The sequence below is a fragment of the Chionomys nivalis genome, chromosome 14, assembly GCF_950005125.1.
Source record: "Chionomys nivalis chromosome 14, mChiNiv1.1, whole genome shotgun sequence".
NCBI classification, from domain to species: Eukaryota; Metazoa; Chordata; class Mammalia; order Rodentia; family Cricetidae; genus Chionomys; species Chionomys nivalis.
Window position 1 is genome coordinate 25,861,410 of NC_080099.1, and position 23,876 is coordinate 25,885,285.

General features: G+C 39.9%; 1 protein-coding gene across 3 annotated transcripts; it reads right to left on the reverse strand.

Moving 5' to 3' along the window:
• Nucleotides 1-573: 573 nt before the first annotated feature.
• On the reverse strand, nucleotides 574-15,451 carry Minar2 (membrane integral NOTCH2 associated receptor 2). 3 transcript variants are annotated; one of them, XM_057788802.1, is made up of 4 exons: nucleotides 15,086-15,451; nucleotides 11,770-11,820; nucleotides 4,495-4,719; nucleotides 574-2,052 (listed from the first exon to the last, which is right to left on the reverse strand). In XM_057788802.1, exons 1-4 carry the CDS (start codon nucleotides 15,248-15,250, stop codon nucleotides 1,873-1,875), a joined length of 621 nt encoding a protein of 206 aa, XP_057644785.1. In that variant the 5' UTR covers nucleotides 15,251-15,451; the 3' UTR covers nucleotides 574-1,872. The 3 variants fall into 3 exon arrangements, with proteins under 3 accessions (XP_057644785.1, XP_057644787.1, XP_057644786.1); XM_057788804.1 differs by lacking the exon at nucleotides 15,086-15,451 and adding an exon at nucleotides 14,534-14,593; XM_057788803.1 differs by lacking the exon at nucleotides 11,770-11,820 and having other exon boundaries at nucleotides 15,086-15,450.
• Nucleotides 15,452-23,876: the final 8,425 nt, after the last annotated feature.

Below are 23,876 nucleotides of genomic sequence, written 5' to 3' on the forward strand. Positions count from 1 at the left end.
AGCACTCTAGTTAAATGGAGGAGCCTGGGGCCTCACTTCCCCATAGGCCAATAATTAAATGTTCCACTAGGTGGCAGCAATTGGAATACAAGTGGAAAAAACGTTAATTTCAAATCTTTCTGTTTATATTTGAGAACAACAGTTTACAAAAGTGTAAACATTCTAATTTTTTCTTGGAAAATGTGACCTTATTAGCTTATAGGATTTCAGCACACTAACTTAATATAAAACACAAAACAACAAAGAATAAGAAAGCAAACTTTCATGGAGATGCCTTCCAAATAATAAGGGAACTTTTTTTATTTGAAAAAAAATATTCAAAATTTAGGTGTTCGGAATTTTTAATCCAATTTAGGGGCTAAGAAAGAGACTAAAATGGTGTTGGTGACAATGAGACTTATTATTTGTTGACCAGTGCTGCCATGTACCAAAAGCTGTATTTAAAAAGCTTAACAAAACAAAACAAAACAGTGGACCCTGATCAGAAACAACCAAGCAAGGCCAGATTTGCGCATGAGTCTGGACAGAGCCATTACTGTTGTCCTTTCCATGACCTTACGCTTTTTTTTTCCCTGCCAGAGCTATTTTCACAAGGGAATTAGAAGTGCATGCAGGTTATAAATTTGCATGCAAACAAGGACACATTCCCATTATGACTTTCCCTTACCTAGAGACACATACCATTAAATCAGTCAGGGGCGATATTGTAGCTTGAGTCCAGTTACATTGAAAGCTAACAGTGGATATTCGTTTAAAAGCAAAGTAATAAATTCACTCATGCAAAAGAAGTAAGTGTCCAAAGGTACCATAAATAAAAGGAGAGGAAGGCTAGGGAGTAGAGGAGTCAGGAAGTGCTCAACTGGAAGGAGAAAGGGAAGTGGGAGTGGGGGCGGGCCAGGCTAGGCGTTCCCATAAACAGCCATCACATTTCTGTGGTTATCCATCCCATTTTTACAAAGCCTCATCTGGGCGCTGTCTTGAATGGACACAAATAACCCAGTTCAGCACAGGCAAGTACCATGCATGGTGATCCCTGAGCAGGACTCAAACCCCCAGAGGCACTTTGCAGGCAGTGCAAAAAGGCAAAGTACAAGGACATCCAAGGGTGTGAGCCTGACATCAGGAGGACCCCCCACCTTCATTTATTTCCCTACCATCCTTTCTACACTGGACTGGAACCCACAACAAAAAGAGGAATTTTAAGTCAGACAGTACAAAGATCAGCAAGACCAATTTTGCTTTGTACACAATAATTTATTATCCAGTAAACCTTCATTTTTATATACTTTACTTCAAGTCTCTTTAAGAGCAACACAGCGAGATAATAAGGCGTTATCCAAGGGCACTCTTGGGAAGAAGAAAAACCTTGATTTACACACTAAATAGCATTGGGAGTGGCAGTGGGGGCTTTAGGGAAGATGTTCTGGGAGTAGGAGGTGGTGCACTTGTTCCTAGGTATCCACACCCAAAAGACAACTGGAAATGACTTTGAGGGAAAAGCTACTTCCCTGTCCTATGGAGTCCTTAAGCCAACTCCCTCCTCTGATAATCTATTCTGTTCTCATTGTCATTCAAATGAATCCTCAGAGTGGCAGCATTCCTCGAGTGTCACCAGTGCCTTGCCCACTGGTGACTTGTACCCCACTCTAGAATATTGGCTTCACAAAGGAGAAAACCCAGACTGGACTCACACACAGGCTTCACAGAACGAAGCAGGGAGGCCAGCAAAACACAAGCAATGCTCACCTTCTAAAGGACAACGGGGTGTTTAGTCACACAGACAGCTAGCGACACAGACGCACACATTCACAATGCACAGACAGATTTTCCTGTAAAGCGTTTTAGAGCTTTAAAGAAGGATTTTCAATTTCCTTAGACCAATAAAGTGCTGAGGGTCACTATGGTAACCAAGATGGAGGCCACAAGGAGCACAATCATGCCAAAGTGACATAATTTCGATCGCTTGTTGCGTTTCTTCTTCTTTTTCAGCAAAGTGTCAAAGCCTGGAGTGTACGTATCCCCCAACCAAAAGCGCAGGTCATTGGGGTTTTCCTAAAAGAAAATAACACAGAGAAAAGATCACTAACCAGTGACCAGTCAGCATTACAGTGGATACTTGGGAACAAGATGCTGCCAGGGGCCCTGAGTGTCTGTATTCATGTTGTTTGGGGTAAGGTGTTAAGTGTCAATGCTCCAACAGTAAACTCGACAACTCTAAGCATCTCAGATACACTGCCACAACTGACTGACTGTGGAAACCTGTAGGAAATTGTCTGTCTGTATAAGAATTTATTAGGTGGCCTGCACAACGCCTGTGTTAAATTGCTGACCCTTCTAAGTCAGAAACTCCATAGTCATCTCTTAGCCAATTGTGTTTCTCTAACATCTTACGAATAATGTCTATAAATCAGTTAAGTGAGTTGAAATATAATTAACATTCTCTAGCTTTAGATGGACCTTGGAGGTTTTATCTGATTTTTGTGGCAGAGATAAGAATCTGGTAAGTTTTGGGAAATCCCAGCTGACTTCCCTGAAGGAAGAATAAGCCTAGGTCTGAAGAGCTACTTCACGGCAGAGCTGCAGAACATCTTCCACAGAGAAACTCGGGGGACACGATGCATCTTTGCTCGTGTTAGCTCCAATCCATAGGGTGTCTCTGTCTCATCGGCTCCATCTTCTGTGGAGTGCCAGAGAATTCTGTTTAAGACTTCTACTCTCAAAGTACTCGATAGGTCACCTGTACACTTGACTGGTCCATCTACTTTTTGAAAACAAACAACAACAGCAACAAAAGACCATTTTCCTGTAATCACTAACTAGTAGTTTAGTGCAATCAATCCTGTGTCTCATATATTAAGTGTACAAAGATAGCTGGGTTACCACTTGCACATAGCAACTGCAGGCCTTGGATTTTCTTGCATGGATATTTTGAAGGATTTGAAACAGGCTATCACCCTCCATAGTTTGAGTGGACATAAGTCAGCGAGTGGTGTCACAAAACCGATGTCTGGTAGCTGGCAGCATGGAGGGTTTCTGAACAAGTTTCAGACTTGGGGCTGTAATGCTAGGAGGAACACGCACACATAAGGAGTTGGGATGGATTTGGCAATTGCATTTCTCCTAGAGAAACTTGTAGGTGGGTTTAAGTCACCCACTTAGAAAAAATTTCTCCTACTTCCCAATGATCTTCAATTTCCTTAGTGTGATATCCAAACTTAAAAAAAATAAAACATTTGAGAAAAAAATTAATTTTTTTAATTGGCAGTCTTTGAATCAGGTAAACTATTTCTATTTACTCAGTTTGATAGATTTGTGTGTGAGCAGGGATGCTCATCCACCGCCCCCTTGTCACATTTGCACAAAGCAAAGGCGAGAGAACAGGCCTGAGCTTGTGCCCAACAATAAGCGTCTGTGTGTGACATAAATCAATGCACTTTCCCCAGTATTAGACTTAATGATATGAAGTCTTTGGTTAAAAAACACGAAATTAAACCAAAACAAAAAAGAGGAAAAGAAATGCATTGTTGTTGTCATGGGAATGTGTTTTGGGGAACTTCTTAGGAAGAAGCTAAAGGAGGTTACCCTCGAGCTAGGAGATTAACAGCTGTCGGTGATTCTGGACCATTATGTATTTCAAGGAATGCACAGCCGAGGTTTTAAAACAAGTGTGCAGAATATAAGTCTACAGTACCGCCCCCTTTATAAAGAAATGTGGTTCACTGCAGGTGGTTAAGGTATGAGCTCGCACAGGACACACATTTTTAAATGAAGGGTACTTGGCAATGTCAGGCCTTTCTTGTCTAAGGCAGGTTGAAGCAAGCAGAGGCTGGTCAAGAATCTAGTCCCTTCAAACAACAGAGGGTCCATGCTGGCTTTCAGGCATTTGGGTCTTGTCTGTGTAGGTGATATCAGAAGAAGAAGAAAAAGGTAGGGAGAGAAAATCCTATGCTGGGTGCGTGAGTTCGTTGTGTATTTTTCTTTGTGGAAATGTTTGTTTTGAGACACAAGAAAAACGACCAAAACATAAGCCTTCACTCTTAAATCATTTCATGGACTTGGAATATTAACCAAACGACTGTTAGGAAGGGCTTCCTTGTGCAGCACCTAATCACTTCATAGGTAGTTTTGAAAATGCAGAGAAAGAAATCCGTTCCTAGGTGGCCATGAGCATAAACAGCTACAAGATTACACATGAGGGAAAACATGTATGACCTTACAAATTAATTTGAAAAACAATTTGCATCTTCCCAGGAGACCTTTTCTCATTGCTACTTGCCTTTTCTCCTCCTACACTACACAGGTGCCATTGGCTGTGCAAAATACAAAGCAAACAGATAACCCTACATATTGGCTGGAAAGAGAAATAATTTTAAGGACCAAAAGGACCTGTGGTCTTTGTGTTTAGTGGGGAACTTCTGCCACTGCTGCAGCACCTTCTGAGGTCCACCCGGCTGATCTGGTTGAGCAGCTGAGGATAATTCTTAGTAAACGCACCTTCAGATGTCCGGAGAGATTCGTGTGTGCAGAATGCTTGTCATATTCCTCGATGGTCCACGAAGGATTCTTCTTTCTTTCTTCCATAGCTTCCTCTATACTGATGTCACCATATAATGGGTTATTCTTCATGACTGAAGACATGGATGGTGGGGCACTGTCAGGAAGGACTGGGTTCTCCCCACCAAATCCTTTAGCCCGTTGAGAAGAGATGCTCTTTTCTCTCTGTTAGGAGATAAGAAAATAAGATGGCCTTGCTGGTGGCAGAGAAGCCAAAATGGCAGAAATCTGGATCTGAAGATTTATTGATTCTGTTTCAAATTCAACAGATTGAGCAATTGACCTATAAAATGACTCTGAGGTCTGCTTTAATTAGACTCCTACCATTAACTGAGTTCTCTCTTTATATGTTGTCCAGATCAGTTTAATATCCATTTCATTGGCGTTCTCCAGCTACAAAGAAAGAATAGTGTTCTCCAATTCATCTAGTGGAATCCTGAAGAAACATAGTTTTGCAGCTCATGTGCACTAGAGTTTAGTGGCATTTTATGTTTTTTAGTGGGTCCCAAGGTTCCTACACATAGGACTTAATATTGTTGTATGAATCCAGCAAAATTAGGATTAAAAGTATTTTCTGGGACCACAAGATGACTCAGCAGGTATAGGTGCTTGCTATTAACCTGCCAGCCTAGATTTGACCCCCAAACCCTAACAGTCCAAGAAGAGAATAGAATCCCGAAACTGGTACTGCCTCTTCTCTGAACTCCACACTCACATGTCCTGGCAGGCACATGCAAGTGTATGAACACACATGTATGAACATATATGCATACAAGCATACACACAAATAAATAAACAAATAAAGTTAAAAACCCTTTTAAATAATTTTTAAATGTCTTGGCTTTTTATAAACATGCCTTTGGATCCTATTTCAGAGACATTTGAGGAGGAGGTCTACATAGTTTCTTTTCCCAAGCTGAAACACTCCATGCTAGACAAAGAGGGGAGGTTCATTAAACCTGGGGAGCTGATCACACTTTACCAAGCTCAGGAAACTCAAGACCCTTAAATTCTCAGGAAGGTCTAAGGATCACAAGATTCACAAGGTGCCTTCCCAAGGCTATAAAAGCAACAAACACCTGCTAGGGCCTAGGAGACTTTTCAGTGGAGCTCCTGTATGCTGGCACAAGTAGGCTACTCCAGGCATTCAGGTTTTGAGTCCTCACCCACTCTAGATTGGCCGTTTCAGAGTTACAGTTGCCTTTGGGTCACCCATGAGCCTGTAAGTTACCGTAATAGACTAATTGTTCCACTAAGGTAGACTTGGGTGGGATCATTTCTTCTGTCTGTTATTAGTACCCTCTCTGAGGTGGAAAGATTTGCTCCCATTTCCCTGGCTCCAGGAAAACTCATAGAGCAACTGAGTCAATTTAACATCATTCACCCCCAAAGTGCCTATTGTCCACTAGAGTAATTAATTCTTCACTTTCAGAAATTTAAAAAACTTGATATGGAAACATAGAAAAGGACACACATGAAGAATGCATATGATTTTCCCACAAGCACTCAAGTGTGTGTGTGTGTGTGTGTGTGTGTGTGAGAGAGAGAGAGAGAGAGAGAGAGAGAGAGAGAGAGAGAGAGAGAGAGATTGGTGACTGGACATAAGAACTTTGGAGATATACCAATAGGAATCACATCCTTTTGAGTCACCTGTATGAGAACCACTGGCCATATATCAATGGCCTAAGGATCTTTTAGGACATAGATTGAATATGTATTTATATAAACTAAAATTATAGACTGGTATTGCATGATTCATCCTTCTGAAATAACTTGTAAGTAAAGAGAAAAATAATCTAGATAAAACTATTTGTATTCTCTTGGACATTGGCTTTCCATTACTTTTAATAAAAAAGATTTATTTATTTTGTTTTTATTTTATGTATATTAGTGAGTGTCTGCATGTATGTAGGTGTATCAAATGTGAGCCTGACATGGTGGATGCTGGGAATCCAGCCTGGGTCCACTGGAAGAGCAGAAAGCAAGTTTAACCAGAGTCATCTCTCCAGCCCCTTCTTTGATGTTCTTAATAAAGGCATCTTTCATATTCTTAGAAATCAACTTGGAGACCCTTTTTTACTTAAATTTGGTTTTGGCCTGCCAAAAGTCAATTTATAGTCCATAATGTTAAGCTGTATAATAAAACAATAAACCTTTTTATCTTAGCATTTATCTCAAAGATGAGTAGATGTGTAAGTGTGGTTCTAAATTAAATAAGAGCAGTCTGACAGGAAATTAAGGTTATTTGAGCTTAACACAATTATAACTCTATTGTTTTCTTCAAGCCTGGACGGCTTTGATCATATCTGAAGCAGGATAACTCTTCTGACATACATGAACTTTCTTTGTTAGGTTCTTTTCCTGCTAGACTGCTCATTGCATGCCATTAGGAAGGTTTGATAAATGAGGGAAATAAAATGTGTGGCTCAAGAAAGTCTATATACACTATAAAAATGGATATATGTTTAGAGGAACGAATATGTGAAGGTATCAAAAACAGTCAGAGGTTTATTCTAAAGCAGACTTTAAGTCTTGTTTCTAGGCCATATCCTTGAGAATTTTTAAATATTTTCCTGATATATGCTTTTTGTCTCTGATCTGCACAGCATTCTTATCTCTGAAGGACATACCAAGGAAAACTTACTATCATGCTTTGTTACTAATGTGAAGAATTCAGTTATATTTTATAATTTACAAATTAATTAGATAACACAAAAAGAAATTGATAGGATTACTAGGAACATGATTCAGGCACTGAGCACATGTTTAGATTACTGGAGATCTTGGGTCCCACCTTTTACTAATTCTGGGGCTGAATATATAGTTCAATGGCAGAATGCTTATCTAGCAAGAGTGAATCTCTAGGTTCAAAGAGTAGTGTATGTGTGTGTGTGACATATATGTGTGTGTGTGTGTGTGTGTGTGTGTGTGTGTATATATATATATATATATATATATATATATATATATGGTTCATTTGTATTTTACTATTTTTTTTCCAAATAGATTTAAGAAAATAAAGAGCATATACAAAGTCCAACTTCACATGTTGCACCTTAGGTGAAATACTGAGAAGAAAATTCAGGAACATTTCTGTGATTTTAACAACGTGAACTATAAAATAAATTCCATTTGAACTAGTCATTTGAAGTAACAGTTCAAAGTTTAACTAGACTCTCGCTATTAAGCCAAACTTTGTCCACTTATTTTAATCCTAATACTTTAGCGATCAAGTAAAATACCACTTAATGAAAAAGGAACTAGAAGACATATTCAGGCAAACAAACGCTAAAGGTTAGCAGCAGACAGCCCGTTAGAATAAGAACCTCTAAAATCATACAGCAAGAGGGGGTGAAACTGGAGGTAGGCAGGGAGACTGAGACAAAGAGTTTGGAAAATAAACAGAAATTGATGAGATGGAAATAAGATAATTTGAGTTTAAAGTAAACTAAAGAATTAGAAGGTAAAAAGTTTGGCACAGGTGTTGTTAATCAGGAAACTAAGAACCAATTGCAGGGAAAAGATAGAGATGTTGTTGGAATTAGAAAAATTTATCTCCAAATTACCAGGGCAGTAAGAAACAGTAAAGGCAAGTTGACCAAGCTCTAAGAGGATGAGTGTATAAAATGGAGGTTATCTCAAGGACACACAGAATAAGTCAGAAGTAAGCATACTAAACAGAAGTAGGCTTAATTTTCTATTTCAGAGAGTGAGACAGGCAGATCGGACGTCAAAATGCAAATTCAACTCTTCAGTATTTAATGCCTCAACTTTAAGAACTCGGGAAGTAGGAAAGATTAAAGAGCATAAGTTCCAGGAGGTGGATATGCACACAGAGACCTAGGCATGGTGACCGACTGGGTACAACCAGGTGGCTTTCCTTGGTTGAGCACACACAGGGTCCAGCTTCTTTCATCTGCTCCGAAATTAGTTTGGAGTCAGGCTTTTTAAAACCAAGAAAGTGTAGCGGAAGTGATTTGAGATCGGATCCAAGCTGTTCCCGAACTCTGCCATATGATTTCTGTCATTGTTTCTTTGTTTGACACTCTAGACCAATATCTGAGATGTCTGAGATGATAGAACCTTCAACAAACAATTGGAAACCATGGCCACTGCTTGGAAAAGAGAAGCAGCCCCCACCCCAGTCCATCCGCTGTTCCAAGGACTTCTCATGATTGGCAAACACTGTCATTTTGCCACTTGTCACAGTGGTGAGCAGTTACCTCCCTCTCCAGTGCTGAAGAGCGTCTGGAAAGCGGCTGTTGTACCCCACTGCTGCAGCACCCCAGATCCGGGAAGAAATACTGGAAGCCTTATTCTTACTTGTTTCACATGTGTGTAGCGTATGCACATGTTTCGTGGTGTACATGTACTTGTGAGTATACATGCAAGTTCACATATGTGAATGAGTGGACACCAGAGGTTGACATTGGGTATCTTCCTGAACCACCCTGCTCCGTATGTTTTTAGACAAAGTCTTTTTTTTTTTTTTTTTTAAAGACATTAGGTATACAGTGTTCTGTCTGCATGTATGCTTGTACACCAGAAGAGGGCACCAGATCTCACTGCAGATGAGCTACCATGTGGTTGCTGGGAATTGAACTCGGGACTTCTGGAAGAGCAAACAGTGCTCTTAACCTCTGAGTCATCTCTCCAGCCCTGAGACAAGAAGACAAGGTCCTTTAGTGAGCTTGTAACTCACTGATCCAACTGAACTGGCTGCTTGTACGCTCCAGGGATCCATCAGTGCCAACACCACCTCATCCAAGCACTGGAATTATGGGAACATGCCCCCTAAGCTCAGGTTTTCATGTGGATGCTAGAGATCTGAATCCAGAGCATCAAGTTTGCATAGTGGGCACTTCCCCAGCCTCCCAATACTGGAAGCCTGAAGACAGTTACTCGGCAGTGGAAATCATTTGGTAGAAATGATACTCTGGTAATTTGAGAGATAATCATCACTAACTTGGGGCAAGTCTGAAAATTTACAGTCATATATCCTTGTCAGAACATTTGTTTTATGAGTGGAGTCAGGGAATTCAAGAAGATGGTTAAAAGTGTGCAAAGAGGGTCCTAAAGTGTGGCACTTCCCGGTAGAATAACGGCAGACCCCAATTACTGAGATGTAAAACTACTTACCAAAAATGAACAAAAACCGAAAGATGAGGAAAATGTCTCAGCTGTATGAAGTAACTGAAGACAAAGATTATGTTGAAGTCCTAGTTTTATACACCTCAGGGTTGGCGGCCAGTAAGCCAGAAATTGGAGAAGTAGAAACAGGAAAGCAAGATCCAAAGGCGAGTTTGAGCCCCATGCTTTAAAGGACCTATAGGGTCATTTTATGTCAGAAAGAACTGTCTGAGGCTAAACAAAGAGAATTATATTAGCAAATTGCTCAATAAATTGCATAGGAAATAAACTGAAGACATTACAAGATGAAAACTAGAGTCTTTAAAATAAAATAAAATCACGTGGGTATTCTGGGCCAACCCTACCATCTGCATTTCCAGTCATTTAGACATAAAAACTGAGAATAACTACCAAAACAACAGATCCAAGACTGGGAAAACAATAGTAAGTGTATGTCTCTAAATTCCTATGAATAAGAGTGAAAGTAAGCCCTGGGACCATCCCAAGAGCCTGGAGCATAAGGCTGTGCAGAGCGAGGGTAGAGGGTCCTCACAGAGAGATGGAGTGTTCCTGCCTCACCTCCAGGGGAGGAGTCTGCACAAGCACTCCTGGAGAGATTACAGGAGTTTGGAATATGACTTCTCCACTGCTCAGAAAGGAAAAAAATTAGCGTAGAATAATAATCCTATCTCTTTAAAGGGGAATTTGTAGGATTAGAATGGCTTGCAGGACCTGCTCCTAAGGGTGGTGATGAGACAGGCTCTTCTATCTGATAGACGATCTTGGCTGTCAGTTGTGTGGGGTGTGCAAGTATATCTGTATGTATATATACACACATATACTAGATTATATATTATATATTTGATGTATGTAACTTAAACACAGTATCTATTTTAAAAGATGAAAATGAAGTAGCGCCTGGCTAGACACACAACAAATCCATTTCCTCTTTAACAACACACAACAATTGGGTTGAAACTCAAGCTTGGCTACTAACCTCCCCAACAGTATATGTGTCTTCCTTTCTGTCTTCTTGGTCTGCAGACATAATGCAGATTCGGATATTGTAGAAAGAACCTCCAGAAAAAGAATGTGAATTCTCCTTTAAGGTAGGCTTCTCAGCATGTGCATAGCATCAACATCTCAAGGGTGCAGATGTGTTAATTCCTTATTGCATTACTAGATTTGAGTATGTTTGTTTCTATGATACAACATAGCTAACCACTACAGAAAAATAGTATATATATGTATATAATTACAATATAATATATCAAACAAAATAGACTTAAGGCAAGAAGCTTTGATAGCTACAAAGATTTTGAATAAAAGTAACATCATCAGCAAAGTATAATAATAACTATAAAATTTATATATGCTACAAAATGATTGTAATAAAATTTAAAGTAGTCATTAAAATTACATGTATTCATACAAAAGTTTCCCAAAGATAAGACAATTTGTACAACAAAATTAACAAATCCAATCAAGTGGCATCCACAGTTAGAAACACTCTATTTTCTGAACATTTTCAAAACACTGATAGTGTAAATAATTCTAAAGAAAAGTACACATACAACTGAGTTAATAATCAAAAACCATCAAAAACATATCCCAAATACAAATTCTGTAATCATTTAGACTACGTTTTCAGTAAAAACCATGGAAATATGTTAAATGGTGACACAGGAAGTGTTAAAATGTAGTGTTACAAAATGATCGGCTGAAGCATATGCACACACACTTTACACACATACACAGAATACATGTACAAACATACACATACACATTTATATACAGGCATAGATATACACACATAAACTCATAAACGCATGGACATACACCTACATACATGCAAGCATACACATACATACAAATGCACACACACATACATAGAATAAACACCCACAGACATACAAACAGATATACCCATGCATGAACATAAATGAACACAAAGAAAGGCACACATGGAATATTGATATTTAGCAAAAAACAGTGGTGAGGGAACAGAAAAGCAGTGAAGAATGCAGATTAAGACATGAGACCAGTGAATGAGCTTGTCTAGAAATAAGGAGGCTCAGTTCTCACCACTGGCTTTTCACTCCAGCTCACAGATCTCCTCTGAGAAGCCCCAGGGCTCTGAAACCAACATGAAAGGAGTCAGGAAGAAGTAAAGCTCATGTGAACAGACCAAGAACGTCAGCTGCTCACCAGAAAAAACAACTCCTAATACGATGCCTTTAAACATTTTATCACTTCATTTAAAAAGGTGTATGTGTGTGTGCAAATGGGTTTGCTCGCACATTGGTAGAATGTTTACCTTGCATGCACAAACCTTGGATTTGATACACAGACACTCAATAAGCAGGTATTGTAGCACACACCTGTAATTCCAACCCTCAGGGCATGAAGAAGGAGGGCTCATCCCACGTTTACCACATCACCTTTGACCACAGACTGAACTTGAGGCCAGCCTAGGCTACATGAAATCCTGCCTTAACACCAAACCGAACAACATTGGAAGGAACAATATCATCTGTTATTTTTCAAAATTCAATACCATTTTTCCCTTTTATTAAATAAAAAAAAAAACAGGCAAATATAACACCTTTAATCCCAGCACTCGGGAGGCAGAGGCAGGCGGATCTCTGTGAGTTTGAGACCAGCCTGGTCTACAAGAGCTAGTTCCAGGACACGCTCCAAAACCCACAAAGAAACCCTGTCTCGAAAAACAAAAAACAAACAAACAAACAAAAAACCAAAATGGAGACAAAAGTGCAGGTAGCCCAGGTTGGCCTCCAACTCTTTATATAACCGAACCCTAAATGCCTGATGCTCTTGATCCTGCCGACTGAGTTCTGGGATTCTAGGTGCACACTGTACATGTTTTCTGCTGTGCTCAGGATAAGAACCAGGGCTCCCATCATGTCAGGCAGGTACATTGTCTATCAACTGAATTACAGCCAGGTGTTTCTGTTTCCACTTTTTTTTTTTCGAGACAGGGTTTCTCTGTGGTTTTGGAAAAATGTGTAGCCCAGGCTAGCCTCGAACTCGTGATCCTCCTGCCTCTGCCTCTTTCAGCAAATCCTACCGGTGTGCACCACCATAACTGGCTGTTTCCACTTCTTAAACTGTTATAGGAACCAGACCCCAATGACTTTTCCTTATACATTATTTGTTCTCATTCTTTTTTTGTTGTTGATTGTTTTTTGTTTTGTCTTTTGAGACAGGATTTCTTCATGTAAAACAGTCCTAAGCTGTCCTGGAACTACCTCTTGTAGACCAGGCTGGCCTCAAACTCACAAAGATCCACCTGTCTCTGCCTCCTGAGTGCTGGGATTAAAGGCATGCACCACCACCCAGCTTTTGTTCTCACTTCTTAAGAAATGAAAATGAGGGTTGTATCAATTTTTCAGGAAATAATACTGGATACCAAAATTTCTTCCTGTGGGTCAAACCTAAATTTTTAATTACAAAAATGTTTGAGAATTTCATACATAGCAACCATGTTTGCATAATCTCTCTATTTGCTTAAACCACCACCCAGTGAGGAACTTAATTAAGACATATTTGATAACTCCCTCTTCAGACATGCTTAACACCACATTCAACAGTCTTGGTATATTTCTGAAGATTTTTAAGTATCATTCTAAAAATTTCAAAATTTCATGCTCCCATTTCTTTATATTTATCTCCTTTTTACTCCATAAGTACGTCAGTCTTGATTTTTAGATCCACTCGCACACTTTACTGATGACTGTAAAGACCAGGAGTCATTGCTCATTGTTCGAAGCACACCTACCTAATTTCCAGAACACACTTGTCTAACATTCCTTCCCATTATCCATTACTTTGGTAGTAAATTACCCTTCCCTAAATTACTTGTCATTTTATTTCAGGGTAAAAAACAAACAAACAAAAAAAGCTAATTTATATGAAGTTTATCAAAGATACATCTGCAGGAAGCATACCTCTTTGTTCTTGGAATAATGATTTAGGCCAAAAGGGCCTGTATTAAAAGCTGCTTGTTAGGAATTTACATTTCCTCGGGTTTTGAGCTTTCGTTGTGAAAATCCAAAATGGAGGCAGCAGAGCAACCAGAGCACATAAGATGCTGCAGGATTGCTGTGTCACAACCCAGGGAAAAAAAAAAGATTGGCTATGTGTTTTTACATGTACTACGGCAGAGAGGGAGGTGGAGGAGGAGGGGCAAGATTTTCTGAAATAATTTTACTCCTTTTGTTCTGTGACGTAAAAAAATGAAATAAAGGAGGAAATTTATTTCATTTCATCAAGCAAAACCCAAAACAGTGATAAATGGGTGTGTATAGAAAGCCGCAAGGCTTTGGGGGATTACAAAGTTTTAGGCGAAAATTAAAAGTAAACAGCAACAATATTCAGTCGTTATATAACAGATTGACTTAGAATGGAAATAAGATTTATAATGGAAATAAACGGAACCCTTTATAAAGTAGAGGCCATTTACGTAATCATCCGACTCTGAATGAACTCATGGCAAATGCTCCTGCCCCCCCCCCCACATCACCAAGTAGTCCTTGTACACCTTGTACTCACGAGAAGAGACTTTTTTTTTTTTTTTTTTTTTTTTTAAAGCAAACACCTTTCCGTACAGGGAATTTGAATTCTCCAAAGGATTTAAGGACTTACAGGGGCTTGTAGGTCAGACACATCGTTTTTGAAACAAAATACCCTTTCCTCTTTCTACCTGTAGTAACTCCCCCCCCACCCCCCCCCCCCCCGCCGCCCAGTTTCTCCGTCTTAAAACAAGATTATCCCTGTTTGATTAGCCTCAGCAGGGGCCTTTGTGGTGATCTCAGCAGATGGAACGCACCAGCTGTATTCTTTTGTGAAAGAACAAGAGCCACGAGATCTGCATTAGCGTGCTTCTTCCTAGGGATGCTCCATGCGGACACCTGTGGAAGAAGCGCCTCTAAGCTGAGAGCCACTTCCTTTCCAAGATGGAGTGTGGCTTTCCCCGAGGCAAGACTCAGGCTTTCTCAGAGGCAGGTACACCCTTGTCCGGCAAGCATTAGATATTTTATGCATTGATCACAGCGACAGACAGAGTTTAGCATTTCTTCCCCCGAATCTTATTTGAAAACAGTTAGTCTGAAATGTTCTGGAGGGAAGGAGTAAATGAGACCTATGCAAATCTGAAACGAAGACAAGCCGAGAAGCGGGGACTGGAGGGGAATGAACTGGTGGGAGAATTTGCACATCTTTAACGCAGAGCTTACAGGAAGGGGTGGGGAGGAAAAGCAGCTTCTATGTATCACCCACCCCCCCACACACACCCCAAGCCTCCTTCACACGAATGAGAAAATTTCATATAATGAGAAAGAAACAAGCTCCAAACCTGTATTCCTATGTCCTTAGATCTTACCTGGGAGTAGACAAGGTTTTGCCAGTGTTGTGGAGCAGGAAAATTTCCACCGGGAAATCTCGCGAGGCTAGCCTGCAGAAGGGTCGAGTTCCTCATTAAAGACTTCACGTCAAGCTGCAGGAATTTGTCAGGATGGTTGTTATTGGGCAAAACAGAAAGGTCCATGTCCCCTTTCGTCTGCGGTGGAAACAAAGCAAGCGAAGCTGGCCCTGTCAGAGGCCTCCATTATTAATGAGCCCGAAGATGCTCCGGCTGGCATTTGAAACCAGGTCTCTTGTCTGCACACAAAAGCCACCTTCTAAAGGCCGCGTCAGTCCACAGGAACAAAACAACAAAGCAGCAAAGGGCCCTCCTTCCTACCTTACAACACACACACGTGCACACACACACACACACGCACGCATATGATGCTTAAATTGCATTAAAAGGATTCATCAAATCAAATTAATAAAATGAGAAAATTAGATGTGGGTTGCACTTAATATCGCCCCCCATTCAGAGTCCTCCAAGCTGCCACAGTCATAATCTTTGTATATTAAAGCCCATCATTTGCAGCCTAGCACAATCACCGGGAAGAAATCCACTGAGTTTGTTTTAGGTATTGCTGCATTAAGGCAGCTGCTCTGGCCCTGGCCCTACTTCCTCAGCCTCTCGTGTGATAAGCCCCATCTCATTCCTTCTCCGGTTTTGAATCCCAATCTCCAAGCTCATGTAGACTTAACTGGTTTGAGTTTGGCAGCTTGTTCTGAGTGTGAAAATAGCAGGCATGTATCTTGTGGATTGTGGCAGTAAGTAAGGTCCTAACACACTGCCATGACCCCTCAATGTCCAGGGTCCTTTGATTCTACCCTTAGCACTATCAATACCTGGGAAATTCGGTTATCCCAGGGCACATTTGGAACCGGAGGGTAACCAGACTGCTGAATTCATAGGATGGGCTGTGTTGTAAGTGAACCCATCTGTTGTTAAGACAGCCAAGGTCAGGGTGACTTTATGGCCTGCCTGGTTAGCCAACAACTGATGAATTTAATATAAGCATGCTCTCTATGCACAGGACACTCTAAATGGCCTACTCCCCCACCTAGAAAGGATGGGGTTTTCATCTGGAGAGAGCAGCATTCCCTCTTGCAAGACTGGTTAAGGGTAGATGTATCAACGGTTTCTAACAGACTACAATTGTTTGTTTTTTTCTATGAACCCTTCAGATGTAGGAGGAAGGCTTCTCTTCCAGACGCCATGTAGTTACATGTGGAATGTTTCAGGAATAGACCAGAAGGGTTCCATATAGCTTACAAGAATAAGGATGTTCTTAAATCAAGCAAGACACTGGAGAGCACTTACCTTCTTTATGCAAAAGAAAAAAAAATTACGAGAGTATGTGATTTGACAAAAACCTGACCCACTTAGAGTCATAAACTCAATTAACAAGTTGACATTTTCTACATGAATACTTTGTACATGAAGTTTATAATGACTGATATAATTTACGCATATTTATAGCATCTATTTTCTAGAGAAAGCAATAGGCACTAACAACAAGAGTTAATAACAAAACAATCAAACCACTAATGTTTCAAGAACCAAGTTGATTATGTGCTTATCGTGTGCTTGATACAGCCTGGCTGCTGCCAAAACATATCTAATGAGCAAGTGTTTCTCAGACCGCTCTTCCCAGAGTATTCCTTGGGGGAAAATACACATCTTTGAGAAGAGCCTAACTTGCCTTTGGCTCTCTGTGTTGGCAAGCGGAGAAACAGAACTTACATCCAAATAGATTTGATTAGACCCTTCCCTTAGCCAAAGTATGACATAGGTGAAGTGAGGATTTGGTTCTTCTTAGGCTTCTTTCAGGTTTCTCTGTATTGCTCTATGCACGGGAGGTTTGTGTGCTGTCTCTTCATTTGCTAATTCAGTCTTTCCTCACATTCAGTCTTTACCCTGAAACCCACCACTTAGCATTTCCTACCACTCTTCTTGAAGCCTATATGGTGTGAACAAAAAACTGTCCCCTCCCCACCTACTGATTCTTCACACCGTCACCCCAATCTGACACATCTGCTTGCATCCAAGAGTTCTCTTCTCTTTCCTACCTCTTGTGCGCCTATGAATCATCTGAGTCACAGGTGACACTGAACCTTCCAGAAAATCCTTACAGTCTCCTTAGCAAATATGACTTTCCCTCCTTTGAAACTGTTCACCTTTGTCTGCTTGATAATGTATTTCATAATTTTATTTAAAAAGTCTCTTGTGATGGTTAATATTGATTGCTAATTTGACAGTCTTTAGAATCCCATAGGAGACAATCCCTTGGGGACGCCTATGATCTAGATTCAGTTACTAAAGGAAGATCCACTCTTGACTGTGGGTGAGGCATTCCAGAGTGACTGCAAAGAAGAAAATTAATTGAGCACAGTCATTTATCTCTCTCTGCTTCCTGACAATCAATTCAGTCTGATCAAATGCCTCAAACTCCCATCCGCCATTGATATTCTCTTCATAATGATCTGTACCCTCAAACTGTGAACCAAAATAAATCCTTTCTTCCTTGTTGTGGAGTCTGATATTTTATGACAGCAACAGAACAAGTAATTAACAGAAAATTGGTGACAAACGTGAGGTTGTTGTTGCGATCAACCTGATCTCAGGCCTTTGTAATTGGTTTGTCTAGGAAGATGCAAGGGTTTGGAACTGTAAGCAGAACATAGTAGGCCATCCTGGGGAGAGCTTGGAACACAAGGTGGACACCCAGGTCATGAGGGTATAGAGAGGAATGAGAATTCTAAGAAACACTTGGACTAGATGCTATTCAGACAATATCTGGCAAAGAATCTGGCTTCCCCAGTCCTGAGAACTCATGTAAGGCTGAATTTTAAAAATAATCGATTAATTTATTTGTTGAAGAAAATTTTATTTTTATTTTATTTTTTTAGAATTTCCCTTATGAGTACTATATTTATATCACTCCACCCCACATTTACTCTCCTCCTTCCAATTCCTCCAACCCCTCTTAAATTCATGCCTCCAATCTTAATTATTAGGATTTTATACACACAAATTTTCAACTACAACCTGCTGAGTTCCTTGACTATTGCTCCTATATCTATGTGTTTAGGACTGATCTCTTGGAATTGGATAACCTATTAGGGAGCATCTTGTTCCTGGAGAAGACTGGTTCTCTTTCTCTCAGCACTCATTAACTTCCTGTATCTTTTCCTTTAGGAATGGGGCCTTGTGATATTTCCCCATCCTAACTGGCATGGCCACCAGCTGGTACTGTGCTAGTCTGGATCATATTGTGGGTGCAGCTTCTGATAATATATATAGGAGACACTGTATTACAGAAGACATCCGGGTCCTCTGGGTCTTACAATCTTTCTGTCCCCTCTTTCATCATCAGCTCTGAACCCTAGGTATCAGAGTTGTTTTGAACATTATCAGTGATGTTTGGTCACCCTATGGTCAGTTGTCCCCTGCATTTTGATCAGTTGTGGATGCCTGTAACAGTGTCCATCTGCTATTGAAACAAACTTCTTTGATAAGGCACGGCAACGACACGTCTCTGTGGGCGGAAGGTTGGGTATTTAGAATGTAGTTAGAAATTTTACTGTTTTAGGAAAGCGGCAAGAGTAGGTTCTCATTTAGGGTCTATGGCATTTCATCAGCCATTGGTGGTGGAATAGGTTTACACTAGCAGACATGAAGTCCTCCTTTTGTATGGTCATACACTGCACTTAGATAGTCCATTGGTTTCCCTAGGATACGAATGTCATGGTTGTACCTTTTGGGACATTTTGTTGTTCTGATCATTGTGGTTTGTAAGCATTACAGCTCGGCAGCACTATTGGTTGCTGTTCTTTGTTGGCAGCTCGTCTACCTCCTTCCATTACGGTGAGAGCTAGTCCCTAGGGAAAACACTTCTAGGTCTGATCCACCTCAATTCTTCCAATCCTTTGTCATAAATGTCTAAGTGTGCACTGTATTTAGCAATGGAATATTAACTATGATTTTTGGGAAGGAACCCAAGGCAATGCCAGGAGCCTGTATTGTTTGGGAGTCTCTTGTACTTCACATATCAATAACCTAAAAGTAGGTTTCCCAAGCCTAGCAGTTTTTTTCTTTAGAATTGTTTATTTTTTACTTTATGTGTCTAAGTGTTTGGCCTGTATGTATGTAAATGCACGGTCTGCTTGTGGTGCCTCTGGGGAGCAATATCCCTAGAACTGGAGTTACAGACCATCATGAGCTACATATGGATGCTGAGATCCAACTGTTAGTCCTCTGAATGAGCAGCAGTGCTCTTAACCACTGAGCCATCTCTCTCCGGCCCTGGCACTGGGACTTTTTTTTATGGTAGTTTATGACTTTTAGGGGAAGCACCAGGGTGGAGGTGACATACTTCATATAAAATGCACACACACACATACACACACACTGTTGGGGACTAGCTTTAACAAATATACCACTTACCAGGGTAGGAGCATGGGGATTAGAAAAATAATAAAGAGAACGAAGACACAAGTGAAAATAATAAAACAGAAAATATAGGATAGTACCAGGAGTGAGTTAAAAAAAAAAAAAAAACCTCATTAACATGATACAAGGAACTGAACAGACCACTGGTAGGTTGTAGGCTACATTCTTAGTTAAACATTCTGTTACTAGAAGAAAAGTAACATTCACACCCTAGACCAAAACATTCTGTACTCAAACCATTCTCTGGGTGGCATGCACTGCTATCTCCCTAAGAGAGTATGAACTTAGTTGGATCCTTAAACTTTTGCTTGAGGTAGAAACGGATCTACTTTTATACAGCTAAAATACAAGATCTGGATATTAGCCACACCTGCTGACACTAACCTTGAGAGAGGGCAGAACTCTCTGATCTAAATCTAGTTGGGACCTTAGTTTGAGGTAGAAACAGACAATAGCCTTGAAGGAATAGAATTAAGTTTCAACTCCCTGACCTTTGGTTAGAGTTAAATGGCAACAACTGAGCAAGCTGAAACTCTTTGACCTTCAGACAAGATGGAAATAGGCTCACATTTTTGGGCATTCACCACACACACACACACACACACACACACACACACACTGTATGTAGTTTTAAGTAAATGTAGAATAACATAATTTTGATGCTAGTTTTGAACATAATTGGTGGTATTTATCCCTCCTACCTCTCTCTCCCTCTGTGTTGCCTCCCCATACCCTTCCCCAGTTAATGACTCTCTCCTGGTTTTTTCCCAGTCCCCTTTTACAGCATCTGTGTTCTATTATTCCCCTCTCTAGAGTCTCCCACATCCGTGGTTCTTCATCCTGGCTTCTGCAGTTATGGGCGGTTATATACGCACATCTAAAGATTCAGATCAAAGATCAACGAGTAAAGAAAACATACTCTATTTGTCTTCCTGGGTCTAGGTTACCTCATTCAATATAGTGTTTTCTAGTTCCATCTTTTTACATGCGAATTTCATGATTTTCCCTTTCTTTTTATGATTTTCTTTTACTTCATGGCTGAATGGTATTCCACAGTACACATGTATTGCATTTCAATTGTGTATTCATCAGCCAAAAGACATTTAGTTTGTCTCCACTTCCTAGCTAGTACAAACAGACTGGCAATGAACATGGCTGAACAAGGGTCCATGGGTTAGGGTATGGAGTCCTTTGCGTATGTCTTAAGGAGTGGTCTAGCTGGGATGTACAGTAGGTTTGTTTAAGTTTTTTGAGAATTCTCTACACTGATTTCCAGAGTGGATGTACCCCTCTCTACACATGACTTTTAGCAACCACTGTCCATTGTTTTCTTGATCTTACCCATTCTGACGAGGTAAGATGAAAATTCCTCCAAGTAATTTTAATTTGCATTTCCCTGTGGTTGTAGAACACTTTTTTTTAATTTAATTTTTTTTTTTTTTTTTTTTTTTTTTTTTTGGTTTTTCGAGACAGGGTTTCTCTGTAGCTTTGGTGCCTGTCCCGGAACTAGCTCTTGTAGACCAGGCTGGCCTCGAACTCCCAGAGATCCGCCTGCCTCTGCCTCCTGAGTGCTGGGATTAAAGGCGTGCGCCACCACCGCCCGGCTAGAACACTTTTTTGAAGATATTTCTTAGTCATTTTTTATGCTTCAAGAACTCTTTGTTCTAACCCATAACCCGTTTTTTAAATTGGGTCATTTGGTTTCTTGACTTTATGGTTTTAGAATATACAAAGAGCTCACAGCTAATTTTCATCCATGCTACCACTGTCTCTTTGCTTGTGAGCCCATTATTCAAGGACAGAAGTCTCTGCTGAGTGAAAACGTACAATACCTGCAGGTTTTATCTCGTGAGGCTGACTCTGGTGAGCAGTCAATGGAATACAAGTATACAAGGTCAACCCAGTATGTAACATTTATATACTTATATATTCTGCAATATTAATCCTTTGTCAGATGTATAGATAGGAAACATTCCCTCCCACTCAGTGGCTTTCTTTTCAGTATAGCTTTTTAGTTTGATGAGGTTGCACTTGTCAGTTGTTGGCCTAATGCTTGGGCAAATGGCATCCTATTCAGAGAAATTATCCTTCATCTACATGTTCCAGGGGACTGCTTATATCTTCATCCAGTTTGCTGTTTCGGGTTTCACATTGAAGTCTTTGATCCAATTGTGTTGGTTTTGTGCAGGATGATTGACAAGAGTCTAATTCCATTCTTCTACCTGAAGGCACCCAGTTTTTCCAGTAATGTTTCTTGAAGATGTTCTTTTCCCACGTATATTTGTGGCATATTTTGTCAAATATGTGGTGGCTGTAGTTATGTGTATTCATGTTTAGGTCTTCTACTTTGTTCTATTCTACAAGCTTGTTTTTGTTCCAGCATTGTGCTGGGTTTTTTTTATTACTTTAGCTCTACAATACAGCTTGAAATCTGGGACAGTGATCCCTCCAGCATTGCTCTTTTTGATCAGTGTTACTTTGGCTCCCCGGAGACTTATGATTCTATATGAATTTTATCGTTAATGTAAAGAATGCTGTGGGGATTTTGATTGGAATATGAATTAATCTGGACAATCCAGGAAGGTGAGAGTTCTTTCTGTTTCTAGTGTCTTCTCCAATCTCTTTCTTCAGAGATTTTAAGTTTTCATTGTAGAGGATTTTACTCACTTAGGTGGGTTTATTCCTACATACTTTTTGAGGCTATTATAAATGGCAGTGTTCCCAAGATCTGCCACTCAGACTACAGGCTTCTATAAGCTGATTTTGAATCCTGTAACTTTCTTTGTGAAACTAAAAACTTCTTGAAACTGCTTCTGCATTGGATCATGGAATTTAAGGTAACTGAAATCTATATTTCCAGGCCTTGACCATCCATATGTGGATCTGGAATAAGCTATCTCTTATCCCCTTTAAGTTGAGAATTGTGTTGTTTTTTGTTTGTTTGTTTGTTTGTTTTTGTTTGTATCAACAGTAATATAGAGAGGGTCAGCTGATTTCTGAACATGTAGTTGGCTGCACTGTAAAAGGGACCTCAGTTTTAGGAAACATGAACAGTTAATGTCTCAAATACACACACATTCCGCCTGCTCCAGAAAAGAGACCCTCTGTCTCCCTGTGGTCCACTCTGCCTGCTTCCTGCAGTAGATTTCTTCAGAACATAGGCAAATAGCACCTCTTCCTGCCAAGTGTGGAGATGTGGACAGCCCTGTGAGGATCTCTTTCCCCAAAGGAAGTTTCACGTATTTTGCTAGGAAAAAAAAAAACAAAACCAAAAAACCGAAAGAACCGTGTGAATCATGTACAATATTTTATTACAAGAAAAAAAAATTAAGATGTCTTTTTTATGTTTCAGAGAGTTATAATTTTTATTTTTAAGGGAAAAATACAGTGGAACTATCAAAATATTATTTGAATCTCATTTCCTTTTCCAATCCTAGGGAAAAGAAGAACAAATATTCACTACCTTCGCTCACATGATTGGTGAGCCTAAGTAGTTTGCTCATCAATACATCTCCTACGGGGTGTAGGTGGACCAAGGTTTTCATTATTGGAAATATTTTTAAAAAGCTACACTCTAATGGCATGTTAAAAGAAGACAGGTTTTTGTAGGATGCTGCCACTTCTGTCACAGTTTCTCTGCACCCACACCAACAGTGCAACGGTGATTCAGTGTACATCTTTACAGTGCTTCATGGTCAGAATACTTGTGTTCAAGTGCATGTTCGCGAACATGATCCAAGTCTCTGTCTTGACTTTCCCACTATTAGCATAAAGGTATCATTACAGTAGACGGTCTCCTATACTTGCCTCTAAATCTGAATCAAGTTCAGAATACATTCTCTTAGATTGTTCAAGACTGTGAGGTTTGTTCTGTTTACACATCTCCTGCAGATTACAGAAAATGGGCAGGTTCTGCAGCAGGACACAAGAAAATAGGTCATTTTCTGCATGTATAGCTAAGCTATCATGCCAAGGTAGTGTACACACTGGATAACTTAATGGTATTGGTGGAGAGAAAAATAGCACCTTTCAGACAGCCCTAAATGGGAAAAAAATGATCATTTCTTTTTATTAGTGTACTAGACCCAACTTATTCAATTCATATAAAATTATTTATGAAACCTTATAGTAAAAAAATCAAGATGTTTGAATAACCAAAAACAAACACCACATTAGATGTTTGGCAGGCAAATAAATTAATTTGATTAAATTATATGTAATCTGATAATATTTGGTCTGAAAAACATGCTAGTGTGTGTGTATTTATAAATAATGTACTAGCAAAAAGCTACGAGCCAGTTGGCCAGCCCGCCAGAGG